The sequence below is a fragment of the Plectropomus leopardus genome, chromosome 22, assembly GCF_008729295.1.
Source record: "Plectropomus leopardus isolate mb chromosome 22, YSFRI_Pleo_2.0, whole genome shotgun sequence".
NCBI classification, from domain to species: Eukaryota; Metazoa; Chordata; class Actinopteri; order Perciformes; family Serranidae; genus Plectropomus; species Plectropomus leopardus.
In genome coordinates this window covers 12756398-12773583 of record NC_056484.1, presented here as the reverse complement: position 1 = coordinate 12773583, position 17186 = coordinate 12756398, and the positions used below count along the sequence as shown (strand labels likewise).

At 39.2% G+C, this 17186-nt stretch overlaps 1 protein-coding gene across 1 annotated transcript in view; it reads left to right on the top strand.

The window, feature by feature from the left end:
• Positions 1 to 13932, top strand: part of lrrc17 (leucine rich repeat containing 17) — a 28837-nt gene extending 14905 nt beyond the window's left edge. The window contains exons 4-5 of the mRNA XM_042511476.1: positions 8895 to 9050; positions 12910 to 13932. Coding sequence (XP_042367410.1) covers positions 8895 to 9050; positions 12910 to 13355 — 602 coding nt within the window. The 3' untranslated portion in view covers positions 13356 to 13932. The remainder of the gene's footprint in view (positions 1 to 8894; positions 9051 to 12909) is intronic.
• The last annotated feature ends 3254 nt before the right edge of the window (positions 13933 to 17186 follow it).

Here is a 17186-nt window from a genome sequence, read left to right as displayed (position 1 = left end):
TGTTACATAGCTTTTTTTCAAAATGAACTTCCAGTGTAGGTTTTTAGAGTATTACTATTATACATTACAATATGACATATTAATTTGAGATTTCTTTATTATTCTCACCTGTTATGAAATAGGTAGAGGAGACATAAGTGTGATTTTCAGCATTCTTAATTTGCAGCATTTTCAAGCAGTTGTCTGCACTGCTTCAAAATGCACTTGAAGTGACCTTTTCCTTCATGCCATAGATGGTAGTTTACTTGGAGAATAGTCAGAAACTGAATTCAACTTAAGTAGTCATTATGTTTGTTGAACATTAAAGAGAAAACACATGAACTCTGTCCGCAGAAAAGAGCCAAACTGAATTTCAGAGGTGGTAGACTCACACAAAGGATCACTATTTTTCAACATTAGAAACTTGTCATTGCAGCCAAACTCAAGTGAAATCAACCAGCGTCACTCTGGGGTTAGCTGAAGCTTCTCTGCCCATTCGATGGTTATCATGTGTGACGGAAAGTAATTTTCCTGGCAAATGTATCAATAACAAATAGACTGCCCTGGCAAAGGAGACCTTTGTACAAAAGGTACATTTGTTGGGTTTTTGCTTAGAGTTGCGCTTGCTTATCCGGTGAAATTGGGCAGGAGAATGAGTTTGCTGTTTATGGTTTGGTTACAACCAGGCCGAAAGAGCAGGCTTGTTTGTTTTATTAAGTGGAAGCCATGTGGAGTGTCTGAACTTCATGGAGATGGAAGGAGCCGACTCTGGGCTGGTCGTGGTCTGTTTCTTCAAGCTAAAACTCTAGCATATTTTCATGCATGAAGCATAATTTTGCACTTTTGTCTACTTGTTTGACATCAGGCAGCCTGATGTGATTGTGTTGTATTCTTTGACCTTTTCATGAGCAGCATTGTGGTGCGTTTATGCTCCTGTGTGGTCGGATTGTTGTGTTTTTCAGCACCTCATAGAATTTTGCAAATACGGCACCATCTCTTTTGTATTGTATTCTAATTTGAATCATATGTTCATTAATTTTCTGCAGATTTGTATTATGAAATATATTTTAGAAGGCCATAATCAACACCAGAGTCGCAGCCTGTTTGTGTTTTCAGTTTTAATGCTGACTCAGCATGGCTGGAAAGCTGCAGAAAAGATGTTAACAGGCAGGCATCAGTCAAAAAGGGAGGAAAAGGAACGGGAGGGTTTTTTTCAGCTCTTCCAGTTTTCACATCTGGTTTTCTCCATGTGTAAAAATGGCACTATAAGGCTGCCATCACAGAGGTTGTAACTTCTACAGTGCTCCATAAAAAACTTTTGTGTCACTGTTGCTAGAGGAAGGGATGTCAATTTTTGAATATGTGCAGACAGATCACTTTTTGTTACTTTTATGTGGGCTAGTTCTTCTTGGTTGCTCTCTCATCTTGTCCCTGTTGTCTGCTTTCTCTCTGTCTTCTTCCTCTGATGCCCTACAGCACTATAGCATCCACTGTCAGCACACTCAACTGAAAGATTGTCTGTGTCCATGTCTCAGACCAAGTGAGCTCCAGCTTTAAATGAGCAATTGAATGCATCTATAAATGGAGAGCTTATGCCTCTCACAGAAAGAAATCTTTCACAGACAAGCCAAAACCGCATAATGCAGTGTCTGTGTTGTGTAAATGCTCGAGGAAGCTTTTTGCATATTTTTCCAATTCTTTTTTTTTCTCTACAGCAAAACTTTTTGAATTGATTCTTTATCTGAACCACTATAAGGTTTCTGTTTTTCTCACAGGCCAATTCTCTCATCCATCTCCTTCACATCTTCTTGTGTTTTGCACTTGGTAATAACTCGACATCCTGCCTCCTAACCATGCCCCCACCATGAAAGCGATATGTGATGCGTGAATGTTGCTTAATATACTACAGCTGTTGTGCATGACATTCAATACGCGGTTTCTGTGCTTTTGATTTGTAAAGAGCACATATAGTTGTAAACTGATGCCAATTGCAGTTAGGAGTTTTTTCATTTTACTTGCACTTTATTCCAGTGCCAATGTTTCTATTAGTTGCATTGGTTACATTAGCAGTGTGATATCTAATCACAGGTAAACTATATCATAACAAATTTTGTTTTCTTCCTCCCCTTTTATCAACAACCTGCCAGCATCTGTAAGTGCTCAGACTTTGGTATGCTGTGGTATATAAGTTAGATCCAAAAGCACATTAAATTGAATTCTTTCAGTTAACTTTCATTATTAAATATTTTCCAGTAACTCAGTAAAACCATAGTTCTTCCCATGTTCCATATGTTTAGTTTGGGGCCACAGGGCAAAAAAAAGTGCTGCTGGGCCACTAGTGACACTCCACCAACTCCACTATGCATTTTTTTTGGCAAACTTCAAAGTTCCTATTTAATCAATTGCAACCAGTGCTTTTTTTCTTGTAAAGAAACAAAATTTATCTTAAAATCAGTGCATTTTATCGAAATTAATTATGTGTATTCTTGAGGTACATCTGTTCACAGACAAAAAAAACAGCAATTCAAGAGGCAGGTGAACAAAGGAAAGTGTCTTGTGGGGCCAGGCTACAGATCTTGAAGAGCTAATTAACTGCTTGTAGATCAGAGTAGACTGTTGTGGGTATCCATGTAGGAATATGGATTTTCTTTGAATTGCGTTTTTGTTTGTTTGAGTCAGTTGAGTTGATGGTCATAGATGACATTGTTTATGTAAGCAAATAAAAAGTTCAACAAAATATTCATGAACAAGGGGGTCAGACTGTAGCAGGGTCAACATCCATATCAGAAAAACAAAATCACAAGGAAGATATCAAATACTGCAGAGCTGAGGCATGGGGCACAAAGACAATCTGGCAGAGACCTTGTGAAAGTGGACTGATATATACTGGGGAGCTGATGGCGAATGAGGAACAGGTGAGTGATGATTAGCAGGTTGAGTGAATTCACTGATTAGGGCAGGCAGTAGGAGTGGCAGGGTCAGAGTTAGTTTTTTAATTGAGCTGTTTCTGTGTAGAAACAAACCAAGTCAATGAATGAACAAACTAGTTTAAAAACATGACAACATAAAAGATTCCCTACATTTTTTGTGACAGCCTGCTAGGTAATGGTTTATTTTTTAAAATTGATTTTCACCACACTGTCACAGGCAGAGTGAAAGTGAAATTTAACAGTTCATTGTGCTGGGTGCAAAAACTTGCTTTTACACAAATTTAGCGTTTATTGTTGCCCTGTGTTCTCCAGCCTCACATGGGAACATTTTTAGCTTTTAATCCAATTGCAGGATTGGCAGCTTTAATAGTTAAATGACTGCAATTAGACTATAGCCCACATGTTCAATTCAATTTTATTTATAAAGCCCATTATCACAAGTCACTTTTTGCCTCAAAGGGCTATACAGCATAAGACGTCCCTCTGTTTTTGGACCGTTACTGCAAAGAAAGAAAAACTCCCCCCAAAAAACCTTTACGTGGGGAAAACAACAGTAGAAACCTCAGAAAAAGCAACTGAGAAGGGATCCCTCTTCCAAGTCGGACAGACATACAATAGATGTCATATTTACAGAACAATAAAGTTGCAGTAATATATAAAATGCTCATCAAATAACATAAAAATGCAAAGAAGTAACACTTTGAAGAGGGTGAATGTGAGTGTGTGTGGAGGTGAAACAAACATGGTTTTCTTGAATATGGGACCAGAAAGAAAGCAGGGAGCAAGAGTACCAAATCACAGAGCTGAATGGAAACATACTCTGATCTCCTATCCTATATTTTCCCCTCGTCTATCTTTTCTCCCTGTTTTTCTTCCCCGTCTTCTTGTTTCCCTTACTCTGGTTTGAGGATTGCTTCTCTGAGGTGAACCACAGCAGATTTTAGGCTCCACATCGTGCTCACTGGCGATGAATGCCACACAGAGCGGTTAGAGTTAATAAGGGAGTTCTTGGATTTGTTTCTCAAAGATGGGACGTGGACTTGAGAGTTACTTTGTGGTAAAATCAAAATGTGCCTTCATATTACTTCTTTCTTCGTTACGAGTCAACTTATGTGAGTCCCGCGACAGAACTAACGTCAACCACAATCTTTTCCTAACCCTACCCAAGTGTCTACTTGGACTCAAGGATGAACTGATTAGAATTTGGTGGTCAAAGGAAAAAAATAAAGGTCATTTTGACCTTGTCTGTCTCATTCCTTTGAATGCAATATCTCAAGAACGCCTTGAGGGAATTTCCTAAAATTTGACACAAATGTACACATGGACTCAAGAATGAATTGGTTAGAATTCGGTGTTAAAAGGTCAAGGTCACTATGACTAAGTGATGACATTTTATATCCAAAAAATCAAAGACCAGTTTCACTGTGACATCATAATATTCTGCAAAAACACTTTTCTAATCATTACTCAACATCATGTCTCAGGAACAGAAGGGGAGACATTTGGTCAAATACTAAAATATTGACATTATATTTGGTGTCCACCTTGAAACTGTGCTGATTGTTTAGATTGTCTGTTTGCACAGATGTGTGTGAAGCATCCATGTTTTCACAGACATGGATGTAAACTGTAAGTGCAACTTGGTGGGTAGGTGGAGGCATACAACTACAAAGCTGTAATTGTAGTTCAGTTTGCTTTTTTTACTGACCTGTTATGATTTTTCTCAGAAACCCATCTACAGGGTGGTATTGATGGTTTTGGCTGATAGTTCGAGACTCTGCTTGTAAGACTGTGCTCATGAGGTCAAGAAATCATTGGTTTCAGAAGTAACATAAATCCTCCATATAAACTTCAGGCCATTTAAGTAGACGGCAGTAAAGTGACTCATGTATATGGGGAGTTGGCTGCTTCCCAGTCGCATGAACGCCCACGCGTATGATATTATGTCACTCTCTCTCTGGACTTGTTGGTTAGTCAGCAGAAAATAATCCATTTGAGTGAGAGGCAGAGGTAGAGAGCATGAATGTGAAAGAGGACAGTATCAACCGTCATTCTCTTCTAACAGCAGGATTTAACTGCAGACTCTGCCAGGCGTCACAGAGCTTTCCTGCTGTAGTCTGAAGGTCCTGTCCACACTGGGAACCACACAGCTGTTAAAAAACTGACCTGATGTTCGACTTCTGGGGTTCAGAGTTTCCCAAAGAAGTTTTTCACACAGAGGTGAAAAGGTCACTGAAACGCTGTGAGAACAGATCCTGGGATAAAAAAGCCACTAAAAATAATTATTATTGTAGGGAATTTGGCAGTTACCTCCGCTGTTTTAATGATTAAACTTTTAATGACTATACCCTGGATGACAATCAGTTGATTATATTTTGATTATTTTCTTTATTTTGGTGTTCCAAAGATACTGTTGTCATGGCAATATGGGCAACTAGCATTAGGACTATTACTACTAGCACTAATCTGGCTGTTGTTAAAATGGGATAATTTAGTTGAGTTGTCATGGTTAGAAAATGCTTCAACAATGCCTCTATATATATTCGCAGATTCTTGCACCTTATATGTTATATGTTAATGTTGGAAAAGATCCCAACTCAGTTCAGATATTTACTTCAGCCTGGATTAGTGGTGTAGCTAAAAATCATATTCTTTCCTCTTTTCCAAAGGCATATACTGCATTTACCCTACTTACCCTGGACAAATGACTGTAATGTATATTTCATCTCCTACCATTTTACCTCGCTATGCTTCGTATAATGTGTGCACTTAAGCAACTGAAGTGAAAGTGACCTCACAGATTTTTTTTTTCAAGTTTTGAGGGTAACATCAGACGTATTCACTGCTACTATGTAGCACATCTAGTGCCTAAAATAGTTAAGAAAACATGTCAAGAAATCATTCCCCAGTCAAGCTCAGAGTGAGCATCCAAACCACAAAAGTTCACTGCATTACGCACAGCTGACCCCAGAGTAATCATGTCAACACTGTAAAAAATTAACTGCTTCCCTTTCTACTGTCTAAACAGTATAAAACATATTGCACCACCTGCCCAAACAGAATCAGTATAAAAGCAAAAAGGAAATATATCCTGCAAACATAGCTGTATATTTCACATTTTGCAAAAAAATGGAAGACATTTTACAGAACACATAGAGAAGAAAAGAGATGTTTTTTAAAGTATGTGTACATATAATTCATCAGTAGTGCTACCCTATACCCTCTGGAGGAGGATATGTCCATGTTCATGTTCTGCACTTTTGCTAAACTGTGGAAATAGTTTAGCTCCATCTGTTTAAACTATATAAATACTGCTGTACATTTACTGCAATACTTAATCCCAGTGTTTTACTTATACACAACCTGCATAACAAATAACCTCCATAGGATGTTTTGGCAAATGACTGACTGAATCGCTGCAGAAAGTAATTCAAACCTGGGACTCTGACATAAAGCAAGTGCTACAGCTGACATTTCATAGAATAGAAATATAAAATGGTCCACACTCCATTTATAGTAGAGGTGCTGTCAGAAGAAACACAGAGAGTTTCTTAGGTAGTAGCAAAGCACAAAGAACTTTTTTTGGGCATAAATGTCCAATAGGGACAGATGTTCACATGTGAAAATGTGAAATAATGACTTCAGCAGATTCTGTAAAAAAAACCCGGTCCAGTTGTAGTTATGAATGAATGACTTTCACTTTTCCTGACATGTTCTCTCTCTTAGTCCTTCACTCTGTGTGTTTATTCATTCAGCAGCGCTCTGAGGAGGCACAGATGTTAAAGTAGGAAAGAGCCTAACACTTTATCTAAAATATTTGCTCAATTAAAAATCAAAAGATACCCTGAAGACTCCTGATAAAATGTTCCACTTCCTGAAAACACATTTAGTTAATGGAAGCAAAAAAGCGGGCGATACGCAGCACAGCAAATCAAGATAATCTTTCAATCTTTGGCTCAAGAAAGTAGGCCCTACTGGTCATAGCCTGTTGTCAACACTGAACAGACAGTGTAGGAGATTAACCTCATTGACTGTAAAACACAGACGACCACAGATGTATCTCTTTTGGACAGAAGTGATCTGTTTTTTGGCTGAAAATTTTGATTTCTCACCAGGGAGCCTGGGAATTTGAGTCTAATGTAGAGTGCCAGCGTTTTTCCGACTTTTTCTCATCTTGGACAAAGTTGCAGACACATGTACACCTTCGGCAGGGTGGGATTCCCTTTAGACTCACTGCGGAGGACTGATAACTTCTCCAAACTCTTTTACTGCCTTTGTAAAATGTCTCTGCCTGCTGAACACATCCGCCATAACTGCATCACATCACTGAACAATAATAATTACACTTCCTTAGTGCATCGACCACATCTGTGTGCATGCTGTGTACGTGTGTCCTGTGTGTGTGTGCCATTATATTTTCTTTCAGTCAGTGATGATTGATGGCACAATGCCTCCATAACAACAACATCTGCGGCAGTAAAGTGTACGCATAAAGACTGCGACATCTGCTCTATAAAAGTGTCTATAAGCATTCTTCTGAGCAAATTATACAATCTGTGTAAATAAATACATGCAGGAAACTCATCCAAATGCATATACGCATGAATGCTCAGCCACACACATACTGCACACAATCTTTTTTTTTCGCAATCCTCAAAATAAAGCAATGATTTTATATCAACATAAACACAGTCTGATTATATCTCAGCATTTGCTGGCCAAACATGCTTATGTCTCCTCTTTTCTGCAACCTCTTTGCAAACTGTTTCAAAACAATCACCCATGTTCATTTTGATGATACAGATTGCAGGGGCCACCTACTCAGCCAAAAACAGAGCTGCGCCATGATCGGCACAGCAGATGTGACCCCTTCATATTTTGATAGGTGAAACAAATCTAATGATTGTGGGAAACACAAAAGCAATTCAAAATCCATTAAAATGCCTCTTATTCACTTCAAAGGGATATTCCAAACTGCCAAAAGCAGAACTTGTGCAATTCGGGAACATGAATCTGGATCTATTTATTGTCTGAGGAGAAGCTCCAAACCAGTGGTGATCCTAGACTCTGTGGTGGCCCTGGGCAAAGAAGCCTGTGGAAGCCCCCCGAAACCCCCTCGTGTCCTCCTCTTCTTGTTCCTTGTTCTTGTTCGTTCCTCCGCACAGGTGATAGCCATAGCTAGAGGCCTTATGTTTTTGGGTTGTCTGTTTCTCAAGAACACCTTATAAGGACGTTTTGTTAAATTAACATCTTACTGGTTTCCCTCTCCAGATGGTACAGACTTGCTCCAAAGAATCTAGTTTCAAGGATCATCTCTGTTGTTTCTAGCTTTGGGACAAAATGTCGACAGTGACAAACCTTCAATCTAACCATCCCAACATTGCAGGGATGACATAGCATTTATGAAACGTATTCCAGCGTGGGATTTTGATTTAAAACTCCAGAGAGGATCTGTTATCGAATGGGAATAGTTGGGAATCCCTGTTTCATACATTAGAGCCTTCAAAGACACTTTTACTGTGTGTGTGTGTGTGTGTGTGTGTGTGTGTGTGTGTGTGTGTGTATGTATGTGTGTGTGTGGCTGGAAACACTGCAAGAGAGTGGAAACATTTCCCCCCGCTGGCACAGAAGTGAAATATTGTTATACATGCTGTCTCATTCGACTCCATCTTGAAAAGGTTAAATGCTGCACCAACCCACACAGCATCTTGAAAATGTATAAGGATGCAGACAGATTGGATTTCCAGCTCTCCTGCAGATTCTGGAGGTTTTCACTTTGTGTTTTGATTTCATTTGTTGTGCACATCTGCCTCAAACCTGTAAACCATCAGCATGGAACACAGAAATTAATCTTTATTTTAGGGGTCAAAGTTTATGTGAATCATTTTCAAGTATCATTCTCACTACTTAAAATCTTTGCAAAACACATTCCAGCTTCTTTCACAGTTAAAGAACTCATGTTTCTTTCTTTTTCCTCCTATGCAGGATTGAATAACATCCCGTCTGACCTGCCATCTGACATCGTGAAGATGGATCTGTCCAGTAACACCATTAAACATCTCAGGCCCAAACAGTTCCTGCTGTCCAAAGACCTCAAGCTGCTCAACCTTAGTGGCAACAGCCTGCAACATATAGACACAGGTAACACAGTAGCCTCCAAAAGCTCACACACACATCAGAGCACTTGAATTCATAATACCAAGGGCGCAGAGACACTTGTCTCTGATTGGCTGTCAAGTGTTTATTAAAATTATATAACAGGGTGAAGAGACTATCATCATATATGCACACAGCCACATGATATGTAGATTGATGAACACTATGGTGAACTAAATTTTACAAACACAATTTCTGCTTGGAAACATCTGTACCACTGTGCAGATGGAAGAGTCCATCTACTCATGGAGGCATGTGCTTCTGACAATGCAAGTAGTAAACATTAGACACATCTTCGATGTTTGAGCTGCAACTTAAGCTAGCTCAGGGTGACTTTGAATTACATACTGTACATTTTGTATATATTCTCTATCTCTTCCTTTTGTAAATACAATTACATGTCTATGTCTGTCTTTTTTTCTATTTTTCTTATCCCTAACTTATTTCCCTCCGATGTACTGTGAGCATTGCCAACCCGGAAAAAATTCCTTGTTCCTTATTTGTTGAACTTGGCCAATAAATGTGATTCTGATTCTGATAAGTGGGCTAATGATAGGTGCACGCTTCCTGCTGCGTGGGGATATGGTTGGCGGGTGTTTTTTGGTAGAAAGAAAACATTGCCTGCACAAAAACACACGAATGTCTGTGGATTATCGTAAATAATTGGGTCATGATTGGAAGAAGAATTTTCTGTTGAGCATTTCAAATGTATTTTTTGGCGCTCTGAGCACCACAAGCTGAGTGCCATCTACTTCCATTAGGCTGGACAGAAGGCAGACATCTCTGCGGCCGACATCTCCAACACTTAGCAACTCACACCACAACAATCTACACTGATAAACAGCACAAAAGAAAGGAGGAAACATATATATTTTTGCTGTTGTAGTGAGCTGCCCTTTTAACAACACAAATAACCAAATATACAACTCTTAATTCTAAACAGAGATCCTGGAGAAGTTCAGCAGAATTCATCAGGGAAACAAGATTATTCATTGTTCAAAAGATCGATCTTACTGAAGCAGAATATCTGCTTAGAATAGTAATTCTGCCTTAGCACTAGCCCCATTAAAAAAGTGCAGACTCATTACCTACTCCATGTTAATGATGTCTGGGCTCGTGTCTTCCTGCCCAGGAGGGAAATCCTTTACAAAACCTTGTAGATTTCTTCATTACACTGCAACATATGTAAACAATCTACTGCAACTTGCACCAGTGTGTCCAAGACTATTTGGAAAGTGAAAAAGAAATTCTGCGTAAGTCTGAGAGCTTGTGATAGCCAGTGAGTGACATATGGTCTCAATCATGCTCTCCCTCCCTAATCACATTCACATTGAGAGAAAAAAAAAGCATTTGCAAGCGGTTGTTTGTCTTTCCTTTTCATTCATGTTTCATTCTCGTTCTGGTCATACTTGCTGCTCTTAAAAAAGCATAAACAAAAGGCTCTGGCACACTGGTAATATTACTAATAAATGCACAATTATTTCTCATTCATTGTTGGGTTTGGCTGATGTTTGTGCCAGAATGCAGTGGTTTTTCCTTGCAAGACAAGCCTCAAAATAGAGAAAAAGAATCATTTAGATTCACAGGAGAGTAAGGTATATTTGAAGGGCAATTTAGTGCCCTTTTCTACGACTAACTTGACATTTTAGAAATTGTCACAATGAAATTCCACCCACCTGGAATTCCAAAACAAGAAAAAGAAATCTTACTCCCCAAGTTCCAGAAGATCTTTCTTGCTTGCACCTCCCTTTTGTCGTTGTAATTGAAAGAAACAATGGGGCAGCAGACAAATATATAATAATAGGACTTGTGCAACAGTGATATCTGTAGTTATGGTGACCAGAGACTTTGAAATTGTGTTTATTTGTTATGGAGACTCGTTGCCAACATCAGCTCAGAGCGGGGCAAGCCTGGGGTGTAAATCCCTAATTCATCACCTCTGTTGAAGTTGGATGGGGGTTGTGTTTTTTTGCTTTGTTTGCTGAAAAAAATGCATGTGCATGAAAGCTGGAAAAAAATGATGATAGGGTTTAAAGCATTAGCCTCTTAAAATTCATGGAGATTAAAGTGGTATGTAGAGCTCTTTGGTGACATTTTTGTACATGACAAAAAGTTGACAGTCATCTCAAAAGATGGTGAGATGAGGATGCTTTGAAACAGAACAGATGGGAAAACCAATTATGGAAGAACAAGCTAAAGGAAGTGTGGTCATTAGAATACTTTTTCTCATGGCCAATGGATTTCAACCAATAGAAAAATACCTAAAATTGGCAGGAATATGAACAGGCATTATCTCCTGCTGATTTCAGGACACACAGTCCAAAGTAGAGTAATACGCTTCCTTTGCATATTCAAAGGTAACTTGCACACTGAGAAAATATTCATTCATTTCAGTGCCTGCATGGGAAATATAAAAGTAGACCAAAGAGAGATTCCTGTGGCCATAGTGGCTCAAAAACAGATGATCAAATGATCAGTAGCCCATTTGGGAGAGTCATGAGTCTCATGAGTCTAGAGATAACAGGGGCCTCCCTCAACCCTCCGTTATCCTACTTCCTCTCCTAAAGTTCCCTCTATCGCTGTCATCTTTACAGTTGAATGATGAGATTTCAGTAAATTATTTGTTGCAATGATTGAAAATGGATTTCAGAAGGATTGTAGTCCCTAAGGTCCTTTTTCTTTCATGCCTCTCTCTCAGTGATGTCTTTATCCTTGCTGTATTTTTCTACCTTTTATATGTTCCACACACTCTCCTCTTTTTCTTTTTCTTCTTCTTCCTCCTCCAATTTTCCTCCCCTCCTCTCTTCCGCTCTGTCGAGATCAAAGCTGGGCCCAAGGCTAGTGGACAGTGTGAAACAGTCTTCACTGTCCCATTACACAGACTGATAACAATGTCTGGAACCTTTTAAGGATGACACTCACCATTTTTACTGGGTTGATTCACAAGTGGTGATCTATAAGAGACATCTAGAAATTATTATAATGTCCTGTTATCAGAAGGTCAGGTGGTCTTGACTTCACCCATTCTAAAGCACTGTGTCATTTCAGAAGACAAAAGTTTTGGTTAATTTTTAGTAGAAACACACGTCATGACCAAATCAGAAGAAAATCTTCCAACTCTGCAAGGTATTATCATACTAATGAATTAGCACTCCAAGAATGGCATTTTCATGTTATGCACTTAATGTGAAGTTACCTACTTAACCTAAAGTTATATACGTAAGGCTGAGCAAAAGAAACATGGAGAGATATTACCTTAAAATAACTCAAGGTTAACTTGGTTTCACAGGGGACACAAACACCTTCTCCTGAGGGAAAGTCTTGTGTTTGTTAGACCCATCCAACACCCCAATCTGCCTGCTCAGGCAAACTTTCGCCCTTTGTACTACTTCCTTCTTCACTCCCGTCAGTCCATTCATCACGTGCAGCCCTATATGCAAATTCAGCTGCAGTACTTTCCATAGGTATACATACAAACAGTACATGAGAACAGCCTGAACTCTGCAGTTCCCTTCAGCTCTGTCTGGTGTCTTGAAGTTCATTGTTTTGATTTTACAGCACACTGCTTTACTCTCACAACTCTCATCTGTGCAGTTTTCTGAGGCAGTAAGCAGCAATTTCTGCAAAAGGGCTCCAGTAAACCAACTGTACACTACCTGTAGGGGTTAGATATAACACGTGGCTAGGAACACTATTTCAAGTAAATAGTTATGTTACTCCATTTCTGCAAAATGTGTGAATAAATAAATGTTTGCTAAGAAAAGGTGACAAGATGAATATTTTAACATTCAGACATCAGTATAAGAAAGCATCTTATTTTGTTCTACTTTTTTTCCCCTCCCAGCTGCATTCGCAGGACTGCTGTACCTCCGTGAGCTTGACCTGTCCAACAACAGCCTCCATTACTTTCAGTATGGTGTACTGGAGGACCTCTACTTCCTACGGAAGCTCTCGCTGGAGAACAACCCCTGGATCTGCGACTACAACATCCACTACCTGATCTATTGGCTCAAGCACCATCCTGGCATCTTCTACACCGGCCTCATCTGCTCCGAGCCAGAGGAGTTCAAGGGCTGGCGTGTCGAGGATTATGTCAAGACCTACAATGGGGAATGTCCCAAGGATAAACAAACTGGAGGAATGGATACAGGACAGGGAGGACAAGGGGGGACGGACAATGAGGCACAGGAGGTGGTCGGGGAAACGGTTGCTGCGCATGGTGATCGTTTGCCACAACACCTGAAAGAAAAGAAGAAGCCCAATAGGTTTGAGATCATCAGGCTGAGTTAGAAAGATGGTGGATCAGCAGACAGGTGTGGTTTAGTGTGGAGGTCAAAGGAGTGTTGAAATAAAATGGAGGTCTGTAGACAGGCTGAAGAATGGATTCATAAAGGTAGACTTAGTGATTTGTTGTTTAAATAAAACATGATGCTTAAAAGTACAATTTGTGGGGAAAAATCCTTTGAGTAATCAACATTTTCCATCTTGTGTGGATAAAAGAAAATCAGATTTTAGAATGTTAACATTTTCTTAAAAGATTATTAGTTGCAATGTTATATTGCTAAGTTTGCATTTAAAGGTTTAGGAGCTTGCATTTGAGCTTTTGTTTTATCTTTTTTGCAGAACATTCCCGATTCAGTCTGTATCAGATCTAATAACCCCAATGACAAAAAACGTTTCTCTGAATATCACACAATGAACTGCAGGTGCTCTTTTTTCTTCTGTTACAGTCATTTTGATAATGAGTTCGGGATGTACTTTATTTTCCTTTCAAGGAAGTAGTTTTTATTCTTTTTTTGTATTAATTAATGTATGACATTGTCTACCTGTTTTCTGGAAATAAAATTGGGTTTATTTTTTCTGAAAATTTGTTTTACTAAGTGATGGATAGACACATATGGCATTTTTTTTGTTTCTGACAGAAATCTTTTCATTTAAACCCAAACCATGGTCTTTTACCTAAACCTGAACAAGAATGTTTTTGTGCCAGAAAACCCTGAGGGCAAACTTCTCCTTATGTCTGGACAGACATGACTGACAACAAAAAATGTAAGTCAACATACAAAACTTGTTGAACCTACAGTGCCAGTGGTTAGCAACCCAATATGATTGGAAGCAGATGTACTGGGTCATACAGTGACTCACTGTTTTGATGAGGTCATGTAAGTTTCCAGATACACTTAACTTGGAATCTCCCAAATGTATCATGACTGATAATTATTGCTTAACATGCTAAATTATATAAATGGCCTGATATTAGACCTTAAAGGGGTTCTTTGTAAAACTTAGTGTATGAGAGGTCTACACATGATTCTCAATATGGAGATGGTTGAGACAGAAGCTAATGGTGCTAACTCCATAAACAACACTAACCAATGGCAACAGTGCTGCAGAGCTATCGGTGTTAACCGGGGGTGAACCAGAAGGTGGTTGTAACTGCATTATCGGTGCAATGCAAAGCAGTGGCGATGCTGGCACATTTATGTACTTACATGCATGCACAGCCAGATAGGTTTGCCACAACAAACCACAGAAAAGCTTGGATTACAACACATATGGAAGCAGCATAAATTCGTTGTCTGCCCACAGCACCATTCCTCCACTATATCTTTACATTGCATAGTAGTTTGTTGCTTGAACCTTTATCGCTGTCAATGATGGAAATTTTCTGACTTTTTTTAAATCAAATCAGGTAAGTTACTCCTGAAACTGCCCACAGGCTACATTTCAACCAAGTAAAGGTATAACATGCACCCACAAAACTATCATCTATCAATAAGGTTTAGGCGGGAAATCCAGTCTTCCCTTGTTGTTAGCTAGTGCCATCCAGTGTACTGAAGACACATAACACATAACACATAACATAAACACTTTTTTTTTTAACTTGAAGTCTTATCATTGAGATTATTATTCTCAGGTATGGTCACATTTTGGGCCTTTAGACCAGTTAAAAACAGGATAGAGCAGATCAGATTTCAATTTAGTAGAACTTGCTCAAATTAAAAGCCTAGTGTGTAGGATTTGGTAGTATCTGGAGGTGAGGTTGCAGAACTGAAACTTCCGCTTTGTGCCAATTGTTTAGGAGAACTTTGGTGGGCAATGCAAAAACACAAATTGCCATATCTAGAGCCAGTGCTTGATTTGTCTGCACTGGGCTACTGTAGAAGCAACACGGTGAATTCAGTGGAAGAGGACTCACTCTGTATGTAGATATAAATTGCTTATTCTAAGGTAACAATAACACAATTCTTATTTTCAGGTGATTATACAGTAATTAAACATACGTATTTATGAGTATTATATTACATCTCTGCCAATAGATGCCCACACCTTTAAGTAAGTCCCCGCTGAGGAATGACATTATTTCATTGTCATAGATTTGTAATTTATTGGTGGTCTGATGGAGCAAGATTCTCATTTTGGATAACAGGGCAAGCCTACAGCTGAATTGTTCCCAAGATTGTTCCGCTTGTAACTAAATCAATGAGCATTAAGGCAGATTAAATGAATTAGTGTAAGAGAGTAACAATCAGTGCGAGTCCTGCTACATGACTTCCAGATTGGTGTTTGAATAAGGCCTGCCAACTTGGCATTAGACGCAAAGACAGATTATATCCTGGATGTAAGCCTTGTTAGCTCAGTTACTTTGACTATTGTGTTGGCAGGAAGTGATTTTGGCAAACACCAGCCTTAAAGGTGATTTTTCCTGTTTACTGGGTTGCATGTAAACGTAGTTAATTGTGTCTTAGTGGCTTCACAGATGTTTTAAATCACCTTCCTATTTACTGTCTGAGGCAATGAACAACCAACCTGCAGGTTTTGGTAATGTGTGACAGCACAGTGCCCTCCAGTGTTCACAATGAATGTCCACAGGCTCATATAAGAAATGTTTCACATACAGCAATGAAAGATATTATTAGTCAAACAAATATTTCTATTTCACAGTATTTTGGCTTGCAGCAGGTTCTCCAGGATGTTTTCATCCAGAGTGCAGCAGCAGAGGATCACAGCTCGTCATTGCGGCACCACAATATGGAGGTCACATGGGTGAAATACTCAGAGTCTGATGTGCTACAATAACATCTAACATCTTTACCATATTTTAACATCTTTTCCAGCAGAGTGAAGTGTGGAGACAGCATTTTGTTCAATTACAACATAAACTTACTAATTTGCCAAACTTCCTTATTTTTCTGTGAGACTCTTTGTTATCATGTTTCTGGCACTGTACAGCGTGTGCAAGCTCTACGACTCAAAAGGCCCTGACACACCAAGCCAACAGTCAGCCATTGGTTAATGTTGGCCCATCAGTGAGTGTCCATTGCCCTAGTTTTTTCAATGTGTCCCGCGGTTTTGTTACTAGTCTGCCCTTGTTGCCTTTTTTGCAGCTGATTCAGCTTGTTTAATTGACGGTGGAGCCTGTCAGTGAGAGAAATCACTCTGATTGGCAGTTCAACTTAGTGAACGAGAAGAGAAACAAAAGTGGTAAAAGTGAACAAACGACTAAAGTCAAGAGGATGTTTCATTGTAACAAGTGTTTTATATAAGGTAAGATAATTTTCTAGTCACTGAGCTCTTTAGCAGAACTAGTTCGTAATTGTTATGTACGGTTAATGTAATTTGTTCCTCTAACATCACGTTGTGTTGTTAGTGTGCTAACTGGCCAATGAGGAACTTGAAAGCATGCTGTTGGTCTTCCAATTTCCCTTTTTGAATGATGTATTCTGTCTGCTACCACCTACTGAAATGGAGAGTTATTTCCCCTCATGCAGGTGCAGAATGTACGTGCTAGTTGGCCATTGACTGTTGTCTTTGTGATGTTTTTGGGTGCAACTTTTTGGCCCTGACAGAGGCAATGCGAGGCGAAGCAACAATCCTTTGTTGCCAATGGTTCTGTGAAGTCGGTTTGTGGTGTCTGGGCCTTTAAAGTCTACTCTTATTACGTGGCATGCACATGAGAGTTGCTTGTGCCTCGTCTTTCTCAGTGAATGAGAAATGGAGAAAAAGGTAGAGCACAAAAAGAAAAACAGGGAAATTTCAGATGTCCTGGTAAGACGAATTTCCATTTCCTATGCAAAGTTTTAAAGGAAAGGGGCATTCATTTTGTAAAATCTGCCACAA